The sequence below is a fragment of the Psittacula echo genome (assembly GCF_963264785.1).
Source record: "Psittacula echo genome assembly, chromosome: 7".
Classification (NCBI taxonomy): domain Eukaryota; kingdom Metazoa; phylum Chordata; class Aves; order Psittaciformes; family Psittacidae; genus Psittacula; species Psittacula echo.
The window spans coordinates 61,922,723-61,939,008 of NC_137740.1; the positions used below are offsets into that span (position 1 = coordinate 61,922,723).

Consider the following 16,286-nt stretch of genomic DNA (forward strand, 5'->3'; position numbering starts at 1 on the left):
AGATTTCAATGCTTCTTGTAATTAGCTTCATTAGTCATCGTCCCCACCCGCCCCCCAAGATGTCCTCCGGTGGATCTTTTTTCATTTCTCTACAGTCTCCCATTAGCCCAGGTTCATGGAGTCCTTAATGTTCATATTCAGTCATTTTAATACACCAATAAATGTGGGAAGGGCAATCAAGAATAAAGAAGGTGCAATGGTATGGAGCTGGCATTGATGCTAGCTACAAAGGTGACTTGTCTACTTGGAGACATGGGATCCATCTGTGATGAACAAAATCTGAGATGAAGGCACGCATTCTGCATTACTCTGACCTTTTAGCAGACCTGTAAGAAATAAAAACGGGTATCTTAGCTAGAACACTAAATTGGAGATAGGAAACTACAACATGACTGCTTTTCCTTATGTGCTAATCTCTTTTTTATTAGATTACTTTCCAACTGTGACTTGATTAAGGCTTTCTACACTATCCATTGATAACCGCCACCATTTCCACTTCAAATAGCAAAGAGAAACATCTTCTTTCCACAGTTTCACTACCAAGAAGAGCAGATGGGAGGGGAGAAAGACAAAAACAACAAAGAAGAAAGAGGGAGATGACACCAGTAAACAAGAAGTGAGTGCACTGTCTGGTAACAAATCGTACAGCGAGTAAGGTGGGTTTTCTGGGCCCCTCTTAAACGGGAAGCAACATTACTCCATGCCTTTGAAGAAGCTCGTAACATGATCTTATAATTGGAAGAAATAGTGTGTAAAGCAAATAAGAAGTGCAGCCAATATCCTCCCAAGGCAACTTTGGTTAATGTGCTGCATTGCACAAGAGCTAAATATAGAGATTTCAGGATTCCTCCCCCCACCCCTTTAAAACTCCTCATCTGGTGCGTTAGTTAATGTTACATAAACATTTTAATACATGAAGTCAAACATGTGCTTTCGCACTTGTGTTAATGAATTGTGGTAATTAAAAGTGTCTAACTCAATAAAAATCTAAACTTTCATGGATAAAATAGAAATGATCATCCATAGTCTTCAAATACAATCTGTTTGCAATTACCAAAATGAAATAATATATATATTAGATTTTTATGGGGTTTAAATGACATTTTGCACTTCCCAGGAAGTTCTTTTTTCACCCTTTCTCTAAGTTACTAAAAGCCTGAGGTCTATTAGTAACTGCAACCCCCCACTTTCAAGCTAATTAAAGTAGTAGAGGCTTGGAGGTTTAATTCCCCAGAGCTGAAGCTCAGTGTGAGAAAGGTAATTTGTCTGTCCAGAACAAAGATGAGGGAGCAGCCAGCAAGCATATTTAATAAATGAGCATCAAATATCCTCTAGTATGGACACAGACAACACCAATTATGTAACTACAAGGGAATTGTTGAGTGATATGTAAACCAGAAGATTTTTAAGATCTTCTCTGAGAGACGTAATCTAACTCATCCTTTATTTAACAGGACAGAAGCTGCAGACAAGCGTTTGCTACGAACACTGCAACCGGGGGAAAATTTACACTCGGAGGAGGTGGTAACACTGCTGCAAACAAGAACCACTACAGGAACAGTACGAGTACAGCAGAGAGAGTCCCTTCACGTGGAACAGCGCATGGGGCATCACGCACGGTGAGTCTGCGCTCTGCAGGCAGGCAGGACTGCGGTCAGAGAACACAGACTGCTCTCACATGGCACAGCAAGCTATGGGGAGTTACACCTGATGTCTGCAAATTGCCCCGGGGAGGCAAAAGGCAGCAACAGCCACCAAAACTGGGGCACAAACCCCCTTCTGCCTGTGCCAGTCACCCACAGGATTAACCTGCAAACTGTATGGGCACAGCATCAAGTCGCTGTCACCTCCGCCTATGCAACAGAAATGGGGGTTAATGACAGGAGTCTCTCTTGAATTTAATAAACCCCCCCTATGCATGTTCTGCTGTGTCTGTAATCTCCAGTGGCAGAATAACCTGGAGACTGATTTATCTTTAATGTTTAATAAGAAGTATCTGTTACAGCCAACACTGTCATAGTGGAATCATTTTAGCGGCCCTGAAACACAGCTTTCTGGAAAACACCTCGGATGTACCCATCTTCACACTGTTAAAAAGCCCCTCCCAACACACAACTCTTGGCACCTGTCCCTGCAGCTTCCAAAACCCGGGAATATCTATGAACTACCAACCTGTCTCCTCACCTGTATTTCAGTTTTCTGGGGTTCAGGTGCTCTGCAACTCTCCTCTGAGAACTGGCAGAATTTACACGATTTTCTAGAGCGATTTTAATATAAAGAACCCCGAACTATAACGTCTCCCCCTAACCTTCTTCCCAGTACCTGCCCATGTGCCTCAGCACTGGCTGCAGCAATGCCGTTACCTAATAGAAACTTGTTCTCACTATTTTCTCTTTACTTAGCTTCTATCAATCAGGTGTCTGCAGTTGTGAGCTCTGCAAACGCAGTCCAATTTTACTTCTCTCTCCCATGTTCTATGTTCCTCATCATGTCTACTGCTTTTATTGCAACTAAATCATTTTTATGTTTTGCGAAGGCATAGTAAGAAACTGATAAAACTAAATGACAATTTAGACACCTATTTGAAGTTACATTAAACTTTACATTCGTAGAGGACAAGTGGATAAACCACTGTCAGCCCGGTAAACCTTTTACTGCGGTGTATAAAGATGAATGGTTTTACCTCTATTTTGAAATGGGATAACTATAAATATTCATTTACCAGATTCACTGCTCCAGAGGCTGCATCACAGATTTGTTTCATTAAAATTCACAACAGTATAAATCTATGAATCTTTAACTGTATTTGTACTTCCTTGAGAAGATGCTGCACATTCTCCTCCAATCTTAATTATCTTTGTTCTGCCTAATGATACAGGACTTTTGTACTCGACTCTCTCATCACCTCCATTGACAAATTAAGTAAATAGAAAAGGCCCACATTTTATTTTGCTGTAATTACATTCCCTGGGTAAGACTTGAAAGAATACTTAAAATTAATCAGTAAATTTATGCACAGAGAAAAAAACCTAAAGCAAACACCGACATTGAAATGGAGAACAAAACAACAACATCACGGACATTACCAACCAGTTTGTGTTCTCTTGGACCTGTTTCTCCACAAGCTAAAAGCACTAAGAAGTACTCTGTACGCTGCAGACTGAGCAGCCCAGCACTCGTCCCAGATTTTTTTAATCTCCCAAATTCCTATTTGCAGATAAATGTTATTTTTTGTGCTGCGTACAGACATTAATGAAGTTCCTATTGTAAATCTATAAAGAATTACCAACTGAAGTGTGCAGTTTTTGTTTCATTGCAATAACTCAGTGCTGTGTGATTGCCTGGGTTAATGATGAAAAAGTCAAATATACTATCAGAGCTGATGGAAAAATCTATCACCAATCTGAAATTAAAATTCATCTGTGGTCAATAAGATTTAATATCCATGCAAGTGGCGCTGTAAAGAGTAAATGAATCAATGTCATCAATACATAATCAGTATGAAATATGATGTGAATAAAATTATGTGCAAGAGTCATACATTCACTCTTTTCTGGACCAGGGTGGAATGAACAGTCTCTTAACTCAAGGTTGACAGTAATTGTTACAAATTAGGCGCAGCAGTTATCAAAATGCACTCACTTGCATAGCTTTAGGACTTATTAAGGAGATTAAAATAGATCTAAAACTATCTAGTTTCAGAGTTACAGGACAACTGTTGATCAGGGATTTTTTCTTCTTCTCCTCTCCATGATTTGTACAGTCATTATTTACTCATTTAGCTAGAAAGCAGGAGCTATCAACCACTGAGATACACAATCTCTAGTTGAGCTATTAGTGTTATGGAGCGATAAGAAAAGCGCACTTTGGTTTTTAAATCAGAGTTATAACACACAAAACAGACAAGAAAATACTCCTGAAAAAGTAACCCAGGATGCTCCCTCAACTAAACCCTTGAACAGTGAAGTGAAATACACTGGTTCAGTTCAGGAACCTTCTCTTCACAAGTCATTTACTTCCACGCTAAAGGCTCTCATTTTCCTCCCACAGAAACCTGCTCTCTTGTAGCCCTTAATTTCAAGGTTATGGAATAAAATACTTCTCTTTGTTAAGAGTTTGTATTTGCTTTGGACATCAGGAGTTCAACAGCTGTACAGCTGCACATGCCCAAACCAAAATAAACTGACTCCCTCCCCCCCGTATGTCATATTTAAAAGGTTAGTGCTTTCTCCCCATGCCCCACACCTACGCTACTTCAGTAAGTTTGGTTACTTAAAGGTCTCCTTGCAGGGGTGGGGAACGTCTGCTATTAGAATGAAAAGAAATTGATCTTCATTTAGCTCTAATAAAGCTTATTAGTAATTGTTGGGTATTCACCTTCTGGTCTGGCAGTAGTGGATTACTCTGAAGTGAATTCAAATGGCCATTGATGAGAGCTGTAGGTCTATCATGTTCACAAAATAAACTGCCATTGATGTAGTGAAACCGATCTCCGGGGACCAGGCGATTCCGGCAGGTAGAGCATGTAAAACACTGAGGAGGGAAAGAGACAGCGAGTGAGACCACAGCACAAATTAAGTACGCTGCGGGTTTGAAAATTACACTTCAGAGACCGCGAGTGAGTTGAGATACGGAGCTGCTTGGTGTCGAGTAGCTCCAAATATGGCATTAGTCTTACCTGTTGGGACTGCAGTATGTAACTCAAGTACAGTTCTACCGATTACGAGGGAACAAAGCTACACGTTAAGGGAAGCTTTATAATATATACTCCTATTTCCAGTTACTGCTTTGCATTTCATTCACAAGCAGATGCAGATTCCATACTCAAGAAGCAGGGCAGCACTAATCAGCTGCTAAGTAAAAGCACACCGAAAAAGCCCCTCACCTTCAGATGATAGACGTTGCCCTGTGCCCTCATGACCAGCTCACTAGCAGGAATGGACTGTCCACAGGCACTGCAAGCACCACTGTTTCCAAATAACCTGAAACAGAGGTGATGATCATGAATAATTTAATACACAGGAGGCTCCGAGCGTTTTTGCGCCTCGCCGCAATGGTTTATTACACAACTATTTTAGACTTCTGACCCCCACCTTCCAACTTCCTTACACGTCGTAATATGAAAAAGTGTATTTTTGTGTAACAACTGGGAGCTTCACCCCACCTCGGATGTGGCTGCAGCGGATTTAATCAGAAATATTGACTTACACCTCTGGAAACACAAACAATTCTGTACTACACACATTTGATCAGATTACTGGGTTCATCATAAAAAATAAACGATACAATTCATGACTCGAGTTTAAATGCATTGTGTCCTTGAAATTATATGAAGAACTCTTTTGTACTTTAATCATATCTTGAGATATGAGTCATCAAAAGGGTTAAGAGGATTTGATTGTATATCTAAGAAGACATCATGCTCAGTGTATTGAAACTCCAGTAAACCTCCATCAGTGCAGAGTTTCCATTAGAAACTCTCTGCTATCCAGGTTGATATATAATGTGTATGGGTTAACCTTTTCAATCATGGTGTCAACACTTTAGATTTGCCTCTGCTCATCTCTTTCATCCTAACCTTCTCTCTCTCTTGATAATGAAATGCTTGCTCCAACTTCCCTCTATCTGCTCCTGAGTCCACAATTTAGATTACTTCATCTCTGCTAGCAACAAACTGAATGAAATTTCGATTTGAGCAGAAAGTAATTTACCGGGATCTGGACCCATTTGTCATCATATCTCTCTGGGTGTTTGCTGTATCACTGCAGTTTTCCTATGCAATCAAATGAGACCACAACATCTGCCATTGGGGGGGGGGGCACGCGCGGTGGGGGAAGGGGGAAATAGGCACAAGAGTGGTGAAGAAAAATATATACATAATTCTTCAATCCATTTAAAGGCGCAACGCATCGATTCAAACTAGAATACAATAACCATGATCGAGTTCCACCTCTACAGGCTGCGGCCGCTGGAATTAGAAACCCTTTATTTGCTCTTGCGCGTGTCTCTAATACACACAAATATTTATTAAGACTACCACACTCATCCCCCAGTAAAGAAGGGAAGGGAACAAGCTGCCAGGGTCACAGGCCCGCTTTGCTGCACCATGTAAAACACAGTAATAGGATTTACAAATTAGCGTATTGGTGTCATAATAAATATTAATATTTGCATCTCCTTCCTGTCCAAATGAAGTCATAAAATTCTGGTTGTGTCAACGCAGGACACGCATTGCCACAGAATGCCCGCAATCTGAATGACTGCAGCGGGCCTCTCTATAAAAATAATTGCTTTGAATGTTCAGGAGCCGAGCTTGCAGAGGAGGCTTGTCATGTTCAAACTACTAATTTGCTGTCGCCACTTTATTGAAAATAGCCTGTAAGTTGTTATTAAATGTATCGACTGAACGACAGAGAGAGTAGTAAAACTGCCCCTTAAGATGGCTTTTAATAGGAAGCTGAGAAACAAATTTTGCAGCAGCATCGATTTGAAGAGTTCAATCAAAACTCCATTTCAAAACTAATTAGTCTGAGATCCACGACACATTGACACGTTCTTGCAGAATCACGGTGGCTACAAAGGAAAAGCCGAACTAAGGCACTGGCAGGACCTCCAGCCAAAGGGACTAAAGTGGCCGGAAACTAAGGGCCCAGTATCAGGGCATCTTCCAGACGTAGGAGTTACATGATGGGAGTACTGAGGTGACTTCCAGAGCTTTACCGTACCCATTCTCCTGCCTCCATTGTTCCTGGGAATGAAGTTGGCACGGGGAGCACTGCGAGCGGCGGCAGCGAGGCACGGTGGCATTTCTAGAGCCAAGACCCCAAACACGCAGGGTAAGGTGCTACCCAAACACAAGAGTAACCCACCCACTGCAGGGGAACAAACAACTGGTCCAAGGGAACCCAAACCTGGCAAGCAGCCTCTCTTAAGCCCTCGTACACCACCCAACACAGCCTTCGGAATACTGATCTCACTGCACTACTTGTCTTCATTAAGCATACATTTGTTACACAGCTCAGTTCTCTCTGGCTGGAAGTGGTCGTACACCTTGAATGTCTGTGAATTCTAATAAATGCAGTCAAACTAATCCAGAGGCTTTCCACACATCTTAGGTTTTTCCCTAAGCACATTCCCAGAACAGTTCTGTTCACATTCCCAGTTCTGTTCTGGGAAGTCACTTCAGCTGAATCTCCTACTAAAATTCCTAAAAATCAGTTGCAAAGTCAGGACACCCTTCCACTGCTTTGTATTATTTACCAGGAAAATGGAGCTTATTTTCCTTCTCTCCTGTTATGAATGGTTTTGGTCTGTGATGCCATTAACAGCAAAAAGGTTTTCTCTTTTAAATACAAGGTTATTCCTCCTTCCCGGTAAAGAAAGTCTTCCACAGTAACTATTCCTTACTGAAAAAGTTGTTTCACATGGTTTCTGCGAGGCTGGAGAGCTAATTATCTAACCAGGGGGACTGTCCAGGACAGTATTTGATTTAAAAGGCTTGAGGCTTTAGGTGCTCAATTAAGTAGCTATCGGTCTCAGACTGGACTTTAATGGGCTCTTTTCTCTTTAACTGCAGCAATGGGTAGAGATACCCCAGGTCAGGCTAATTAAAGCCAGGGGACTCTTTAATTGTGATGACAGAATTGGTTTCAGTTTCCTCTTTGGGTCCTCAGTCCAAGAAGGTCATTAATATTTCAACATTTGGGCAATGCAATCAATCACAAACATCAAGAGGTTCCCTATGCAGACAAGGCAGCTCTTCTGCACTTAGCAGCATTTTACTGAGCCACCTTAAATTAACTACTGTGTGGTTCCAACACGGCATTCCCCACACCCCCAGCACGAAAACACTCCTGGGTTTTGGGGTGGATTGGGTTTGGGTTTGAGAACTTTTGAGAGGAGTGGGAACGAAGCAGCAGGAAACCTTTCCAGCCCCGTTTCCCGTCTCGCTGCTCAGAATTCAGTACCAGCAGAAACGCATCTCCAGCAACTTAAACTAACACAAGGTTCCAGTTCCTTCCAAAACTGTGGAGACAGACTGAAGTGCTGCGACTGCTGCACAACACAGTGAGCATTTGTGCCCACAAACGTCTATCCAAACCCTAGCGAAAAGAAATGCACATCCAGACCCACTGATCCAGAAGCGATCGGTGTTTCTGTACATTCCCTATATTTAATCTACATTCTGCACCAGCTATATTAAATGTAACAAAGAAAGGCAACACAGAAATTACGCCTGGAGCCAAGTCCATTAAAGGTACTTCAGAATAACTAGAGCCCAAGCACCTTAAAAGCACCAGAAGCTATTGATACTTAAAAGGGGGGCTGTGCATAATGGCAAGTGCTGCATTAGAGAAGGGGAAGGAAAGGGGAAAAAAAACATCCAAATTACGCTTGGTTAATTCAGAGTAACAGATCTGCCCCCAAGTGAATTGGAGGCCTTGAATTAATTCTGTTATGACAAATCAAGATAAACGTTCCCCCTAAATTGCATGCGATTTAATTAATTTTTGAGATCCTGGTGGTTTTTTTTTTCTCTCCTAGCTAATAGTTCACATGCTCCTGTGCTGTCATTGTGCTTGAGTGGGCAGACTTCAAAGTGATATTAAATAACCAACTATTAGATTTACCTAGCACGTCCTATTGGAAAAGTGCCATTTAATTACCTAGCCTGTTCAATTAAAGGGACAGCATTCCCTGAATATAGCAGCTTGCCGCTGATTACCAGGGAAATGAACCCGCTGCCTGCCGGCCCCTCCGCGCACTGCGGGACTGGGGGTGCCTCGCGGCAGGGCCCCACGCACCCGCGGAGGGACCCGCGCACCCGCAGAAGCACCGGGTGCTGCCCCTTTAAGACGCGCCCGGGCAGCCCCCCCCGGCCCCCCTTCCCCACCACTCCCTGCTCGCTCTTAGAGGCCAATTTTGTTAATTAAATGTTTTGTTTGCGACGCGGCTCTCATTCATTTCGGACACGTCATTGCGAGCAGATCTAAGCCAGGGACCAGATCTCATTAGATAAAACCTATCAGAACTAAGAGAAAATGGAGGAGACACTAATTAAAGCTTTTAATTGTGCGGATTCGCTGCCACGCTGCTGCTTTATCTGGCATCCTAAGGTTGGGAGGGCTCCGCTCTGCTCCCCTCCCTGCGAGCGCGCTGCTCGCCCTCGGGAGGGAGGGGAAGGGACCGGGATTTTCGCCTCCCTCTCTGTTCCCAGGAACCTTGGCTTCCAGTGAAAGCCGCTGCTGCAGCTCCACCGCTGGAGTCTGTCCTTTATTTCGGTCTTCTTTTTTGGGGGGAAAGGGGAGCGGGCTGTGTTGTTTGAACAACAAAACCCCACAGACAGCCTCAGACGGGTTAAAAAGCTCGTTAATAAACGGCCCCATAGTCCTGGCCCGAAGGAGTCGGGCCCCCTTCACCTGGCGCCCGTCGGGCCCATCAATCCCCGTCCCCATTTTGCGGTGTGCCCACGCCTTCCATTAAGAACTGCGCCCATGGCTCCTGCATGGAGGGGGGGCGGGAACGCACCACCGAACAAGCCCCACAGAGGAGCAAGAAGAGGGGAGGATGGCAGAGGGGAACCGGCGGACCTGCTGCCAAACGGGTGCCATCACCTCCACAACCCAACGAGGCCCTTTCCAGCAAGGAAAGGGCGAGCCAGGGCCTCGCTCCTGCAGCGCAACCCACGTGGAAGCCCGCGAAGTCCATTTCCAGCAGGAAAAGGCTCCAAGTTAGCTCAGCCCTGGCAGGCCAGGCCGCCCTACCCCACCTTGAGTGTACGGTGTCCAGTTCAAGTTTCAGCAAGCATCTGTCAAGAGTTATTTTTGCAAGTCAAATTACACAGATCTAAAGAGAAGTCAGGCGATAGAACAAGGAGATCAATTCAAACCCCTCATCTGATAAAGCATCCTATTCATAATCGCCTACATTAAAATAAACGAGTATTAATTCCTGGCAACACAAAACCAGAGGGCTGCGATAAGCCTGCCTGAACTTGCCTCTGGGACACAGTGGACGCATCTTCTCTTTTTAATTAGTAGTAATCAGACATGGGGGTTTGTTTGATGGTGCTGGTCGAGTGATGAATCTGTACTATTCAGTGCATCTGAACAGTAGTGTCAATTTTTCCACTTCAAACTCAACTCTCCCTAACACCGTTCTGCTCTACTTAATTACAGTTCTGCCAGGCTTAGGCTTGTTGCTTAGGACGATGACCACAACGCGCCATTAACCCCCCCTCGTGTCTGATTTTTTAGCATTTCTCTTTGAAAACATGCCCAAAACTATCAAAGCCACAGCCCCCATTCCTAATAGACACTGCGGGCCATCTCCTCTGCTTGACTGACACAGCCACGTATCAGGACAGGCGCTGCACTGTCAGAGTAACTCAGCCTTAACTCCATCCCTTTAGAGGAAGGAGGTTGCCATGCGTTTGCACACCTTCAGCACAGTCCCCATCTCCCCCAACAGAAGTCAAGTTCCACAACATGAGCAAACTTGTAACATTCGGTGGCTGATTTTCTCTTTTAGAAAGGAAGGCAAAAAGCGCAACTTTTTGGCCATCGGGGAGAAGGAAAAACCTGAGTTAACTCTTGACATTTACTGTAAATGAGGAACCAGAAGCATTTAAACAAAACACAGTTTGTTTTAACCGAGCATTTGTGTTGTGCCGGGAAGGTATGGGGCTTTTTTGTTGGTTTGGGTTCTTTTTTAATTACTGAATGTTGAAATAGAACACCTCCTTGAAGCATTCATGTGCATCAGTCTATCAAACCATTTACTCAAATTAAATGTGTAATCCTTCAAAATGCCTCCTTTTAAATTAATGAGTTTAAGTAGCTTGAGTTCACCTGAAAAGATCGCATGGGCACCTGACCTCATGAATTCTTCCTATTAATTATATTGGGAACTTGTTGGAAGGGATACTCTGCGTAATCCTACTGTACCCCAACAGATGCGAGATTAATCAGGCTTAGTTCCCCCTACCCAAATCTGTGGCATTTAAAGCAAACGGCTTGAAAAACGAAACAGACAAGAAATAAAGGGCAGGAGCACATCCCTCTGCTCCCATCTCCTGCATTCTCTATACTGGAAGTTAAGGAAAAATGTCGGTTCCACACTCCCCTGCAGCAACATGAAGACAAACACCGTGCCACTGCTTTTGGCTGTAAGTAGAATCGGTGGCCCTGACGGTTAATCAGCTCTTTCAGAAGGAGAACAGAGAATGAGTCATTCTGTTTCCACTCAAAGGAGTTTAAAGGTGCTTATGTAAATATCATAATTAATCAGATACTAAAGGCAGGCATTTCATTATTTAGCACCTCTGCCACAGCCTTATTTAAGCCCTACGATTTTAACATTTACCGTTCAGATATGCACGCTTCTCCTTCAGCACTACAACAAAGCAGATTAATTTAGCCTCTCTGATTGCTGTTTATTTTTAGTTAGGACTTGTTTTGTGCTGACAAACCACTTTAAAGTTACAGTCGTCGTTCCGCCCCCCAACTCTTCCCTCCACTTGGCAGTCGCAACTGTGCCCTGGGCTAGGCGCTGACATCCGCACCCGCACGTCTCCCTGCTCCTAATGAAGGAGCGATCCCGCAGCAGCCCACCCCTCTGTCCCGCGGGCGCCCACCGCCAGCCATTAAGGGGAAGAAGAGGGGAGAAGAAAGGGAGGGGTAAAAAAGGGCAGGGATGAAGGGAGAAAGCGCTGCCCGGCCGCCGCCTCACCTGATGTAGTCGTTTCTGCAGAGGATCATGCCGCTCTTGGTGTAGCAGGAGGTGCCGATGTCCCCCAGCTGGGCCTGGCAGCAGGAGCACTTGAGGCAGCGGCTGTGCCAGTAGCTGTCCATGGCGTAGAGCAGGAAGCGGTCGGCGATCTTCCCCCCGCAGCCGGCGCACCTCTTCCACGAGAGGGAGCCCGCCGTCACCGGGGGCGGCTGCGAGCTGCCGCCGGGGTTCACCATGGCCTGCGGAGAGACACGGGCGGGTCAGGGCCGGCGGTGCGCGGAGCGGGCCCGCAGCCGGCGGGGAGCGGCGGGCGCAGGGGGCAGAGCCCCCCCCGCTCCGGGCTGCTGCAGCTGCGGCACAAGTCGGGCACAGCCCCGGCGTTTGTTTTGCTTATGGGAAACACGGTGTGTGAAGAGTGAAAAAGGGAGTTGTGAAACTGGTTTTTCAGTCTAAGAGAGACGCGGCAGGCCCCGGGCGGCAACGAGGGGCTCGGGACCCGCCGGCCTCCCCGCGGCGTGCTGGGGAAGGGGGGGTCGTTCCGTTTGGGTTTATTTCGGAGACATAAAAGCACGCCGAGAAAACACTCCAGACTGAGGACACTGGCCCGAATAATGGATCATTGAACTTCAGGACGCCTGTTAACTTCCTACGCAAACATACTCAACTTTTGTCTCGCTAATCTGCCCTCGATCAGCAGTTTAAATGCTAAAGCTTTGTTACTCCCCCCCCCCAAAAAAAATAACATATATAGATATATATATATATATAACAAGGCGGGGGGGGGGAGGGAAAAGCTGCCTGGCCTCGGGAGAGCGGCAGAACCGGAGCGCTCCGCTGGAGCCACGCCGGCCGCCCAAACTGCGACCACGGGCGTTTTTCACTTTCTGATGAACGCTCCATGCGAGCAGGACAACCCGGAGATAATATGGGAATCAATTCATAAAGCTTACTCTAAACCGATTAATTTGTTGCCTTCAATCCAGAGCCCAATAAACTCCCGGTGTTCCTCCAGTCACTTATGCTATAAAAAGATCAAGTTATTTACTGCCAATTAAGCAGCGTGTTTTGTCTTTGTCCTCTGTAAGCTGTACGTGCTCATGCCGAGGCATCTGGCTCTCTGCTAAGGACCTTCAGAGCGATACCTCCAGAGCAGCGAGCAGGAACTTTTCCTGCCACCGGCCCAAGTCGGCGACAGGAGAAGCTGGGGCCGGTTTCAAACACACATTTCCTCAGAAAGAGTACCTGGAGGTACGTCCAGTGACTGCACAATAAACCAGAAGAACTGCACCAATTAAGCTGTAACAAAAACCCCGAGACTTTGGAAAGAAAACCACTCTAAAAGCCATTAGCATTGCATTTATCCGAACGCATCATATACCTTTATGTAAATTGATTTCTGATGCATTTGTTCAAGGAATTGCCTTTTGTTAGTTTCCAGCTACCGCCTAAATGAATCTGCATTTCCTGCTCCGAGTCTTTAAACCGTTTCCCTACGCTTTAAATCACTTCGGATTTCTTAAAAGAAAGGCTCCATGCCACCACCTTAGCCCGTCTTTGTCGAAGGCAAACGTATATAAATATAAAATGGGAACCGTTACACTGAGAAAACCGTCCAGTAACCCCATTAAGCTAAAGCTCTTAAGGACAAGCAATACCTTAATGCTGATTAAATCTAAAAAGATGAATCAAGAGGACTGACCAGAAAGTGACTCCCTTGATAACTAAGGACGGGCCCTCATCAAGTTTCATTTAGAGTTGGGGGGGGGAAAGCTTTTAACTTAAATAGGCTTACTCTAGTAATTACACAGCCAAGCAATTTAGGTCCTGGGATAGGAGTCAGTGAAATAGAAAGCAGAGCTGGAAGCTAGAGGCAAAATAACCCCCCTTTTAACAGCGTCTCTGGTGTTTTTTTAATGGAGACCAAGGGAGGGACAAGCGGAGAGCTGGCAATTTGTAGTACAAAAATGGATGCTTAATTCATGTCTTGGTTTTAATTAGGTGATTCACCGGATTTCTCTTGGATTGAAACAAAAGACCGTGTGGGGGGCAGGAAGGGAATTGGAGAGGAGAGAAACAGCGAGCTCACTTTGATCTTTTCTGCCACTGTTTCGGCACAGTGTTTACTACGGGGGTAGCGGGTGCCCCAAGCTTCCCCCTCCCCATCCCTTCCATTCACGTCCGCGGCAGCAGAGCCCTTCCAGGCGGCGGCTCGAACCCGGGGGAAAGGAAAAGCCTTTTCGAATGGCAGCCGCCGCCAGGCTTTGTACGCGGGGACCGCGACAATGCCCGTGGCTCGCGGCTCCCCCCGCTCCGCTCCGCGCCCCTCCGCGGCTGCGGGCAGCGCGGGACGGCGGCGGGCAGCGCGGGCATGCGACCGCGCTCACGTACGCTGGAAAACAAGGGGTAACGACCGACACTTCTTACCTGCTTCCCCTCTATATTGCAAAAGGCCGGGGAGCAACGCCGCTCGGGGTGCCTGAGAAGGTCTCCTCGCCAAGAAACAAACACAGCGCTCGGCCTCCCTCTGGCTTGCGAGAGCGCTGGACGCAGCCCCCCGCCCGGTAAGGGGCAGCCCGGGCTGGAAAAATACAGCTATTTCTATGAGAGGCGTCCGCCCGGGTCCGTCCTGCAGCTCGCGGTGTCCGGGAGGGGAGCCGCAGCGCTCAGCCGCCCAGCCGCACAAGCAGGGCGCCGCCGCCGCTCGCTGCTGCAATCGCCGGGCAAGTTTGGCAATGTGGCTTCACTTTGTACCGCTCCCCCCTCAACCTCCGCCCCCTTCGCCGGGCTGTGGCGGCTCCCGGGCCCACCGCCGCGCCTGAGGAGAGGGCGAGAGCCGGCGGGGCCGGGCGCGGAGCCGGGGCCGGGCGGGAATCCTGCGGCGGCGGCGGCGGCGCTGGCGGGACGCGGGAGGAGGCCCCTGTGTGAGCGCGGGTGTGTGTGTGCGCGCCGCGCGGTGCGCTCCCCGCCGCCTCACACATGTGTTACTGACAGAGCCGAACCCCAACTACACCCCAGCTCGGCCCCGCCGTCAGCCCGCCGCAGCCAATCCGCCCGCGGCTTGTTCAGGCGGAATAATAAAACCTGCCAATCCCCGGGAACACAAAGGAATGAGCGAAAGGGGAGGGAAAACCGAGCTGAGCACAGGAGGGAGCGAGGAGGAGGGCGATGGAGGGGAGGCGGAGCCAGGTGGGCAGCGGTGCCTGCCCGGGCGCTGAGGGACGCCGCCCGCCCCGCTCTGCTCCCGGCCGCCAGTTGAGGAACTTGGCTGACAGAGGCTGCCCCCGGCCCGGCCGGCCGCGGCCGCCGCTGCCCGTCAAAGCGCCTCCCGGGCGCTGCCCGCTTCTCGCCGGGGCGCTGAGGGGAGGTGCGGCCCGCTCCTCGACACCGTCCTGCCGCCCTCCCGGGGCCTGCGGCCTCGTCCTGCCCCCGGAGCCCGCACCGCCGCCCTCGGGGCGGGCTGGCACCCGCGGTCGGCGCTTGCCGGGAAGAGGCTGCCCTGCTGCCCCCGCCCCCGGTGGAGGCGGAAAGCGCAGGGGAGCGGTGCCCAGGCATGCCTGTCGGGGCACGGCCTGATGTCCGCAGTCCCTGCACCGGTTTAGAAGAGTTAAACTGCCGCAGTTGGCCCGCAGTTAGCAGCATGGCTTGTTGTTTGAGGAAACAGCTGCATCTCTGGGTAAGAAGCCCAGGGATGATAGCAAACCAGGATTCACACTCAGTAGGAGCACTTAAAATTGAGAAAAAGCAACCCCGCCTATTAACCCTGCTTGTTTGAGGACTAAGCGCAGGCAAAAGTACGGTACCAAAGAGTTAAAAAAGACCCTTGAAACAACACAAGTGTTTCCAAATGTGCCACAATTAGTGGCTGTTATCCCCTAAGCAGTTGCACCTGCCAGCGTGGGGCCCTGCCCAGCTGCTGCGATGGGTTCCTGCCTGGTGCTGTCTGATGTGGGGTAGCCGTGCTTCACTGTGCAGACCACTGCTAGGACATCCGATCCATTCCACACTTCCAGGATCTGTGGAAGAACAGAAAAACTTCATGATACCAGTTTCCCGATTGCAGGCTGCTGCCGTAGGGCACAGCCAGTGCAGCGAGGACAGTGGGAGAGGCCAGGCCAGGCCCTGGGGTGTGGGCTGGGGGGGTACAGTTAATTGCTGTGGTCAAAGTGATGGCAGTGTGACTGAATCACGAGTTTGCGTGTGTCTGTCTGTCTGCTGTTAGTGTTCCAAACCCGTTCCTGCGGGTGGCTAACGCAGGAGCCATGTACCCGCAGAAGGGTACGGAACTGCAGCCGGCAGACCGGGTGTACAGCTGCGTGCGCTGGTACAAAGGTGCAGTGAGTGCCCCTGTGCCAGGCCGAGTGGTAAATCTGCCTGGGGAAGCACAGCCCAGGTGTACCTGAGCCACATCGCCACCTGTGGGCCTCCTCCATGGCTGCATCCCGGCCGTGGCTGGACCACGGCATGCCCAGGAACCACTTAAAACTTAGGGAAAGCATGCCTAGCTAGGAAAAACGTACCTGGGAAAACACGGGATAGCACAGGTAGGTTTTGTTTCT

At 48.1% G+C, this 16,286-nt stretch overlaps 1 protein-coding gene across 3 annotated transcripts; it reads right to left on the minus strand.

Moving 5' to 3' along the window:
- Window positions 1–239: 239 nt before the first annotated feature.
- Window positions 240–15,739, minus strand: LMO4 (LIM domain only 4; the record flags this gene model as incomplete). 3 transcript variants are annotated; one of them, XM_080622649.1, is made up of 5 exons in its annotated part: window positions 14,155–14,250; window positions 11,731–11,969; window positions 4,886–4,982; window positions 4,378–4,533; window positions 240–326 (listed from the first exon to the last, which is right to left on the minus strand). In XM_080622649.1, the coding sequence occupies exons 2-5, from the start codon at window positions 11,964–11,966 to the stop codon at window positions 318–320; spliced, it is 498 nt and encodes a 165-aa protein (XP_080478775.1). In that variant the 5' UTR covers window positions 11,967–11,969; window positions 14,155–14,250. The 3 variants fall into 3 exon arrangements, with proteins under 3 accessions (XP_080478775.1, XP_080478774.1, XP_080478773.1); XM_080622648.1 differs by lacking the exons at window positions 240–326; window positions 14,155–14,250 and adding an exon at window positions 15,617–15,739 and having other exon boundaries at window positions 4,333–4,533; XM_080622647.1 differs by lacking the exon at window positions 240–326 and having other exon boundaries at window positions 4,333–4,533.
- Between the last annotated feature and the right edge of the window lie 547 nt (window positions 15,740–16,286).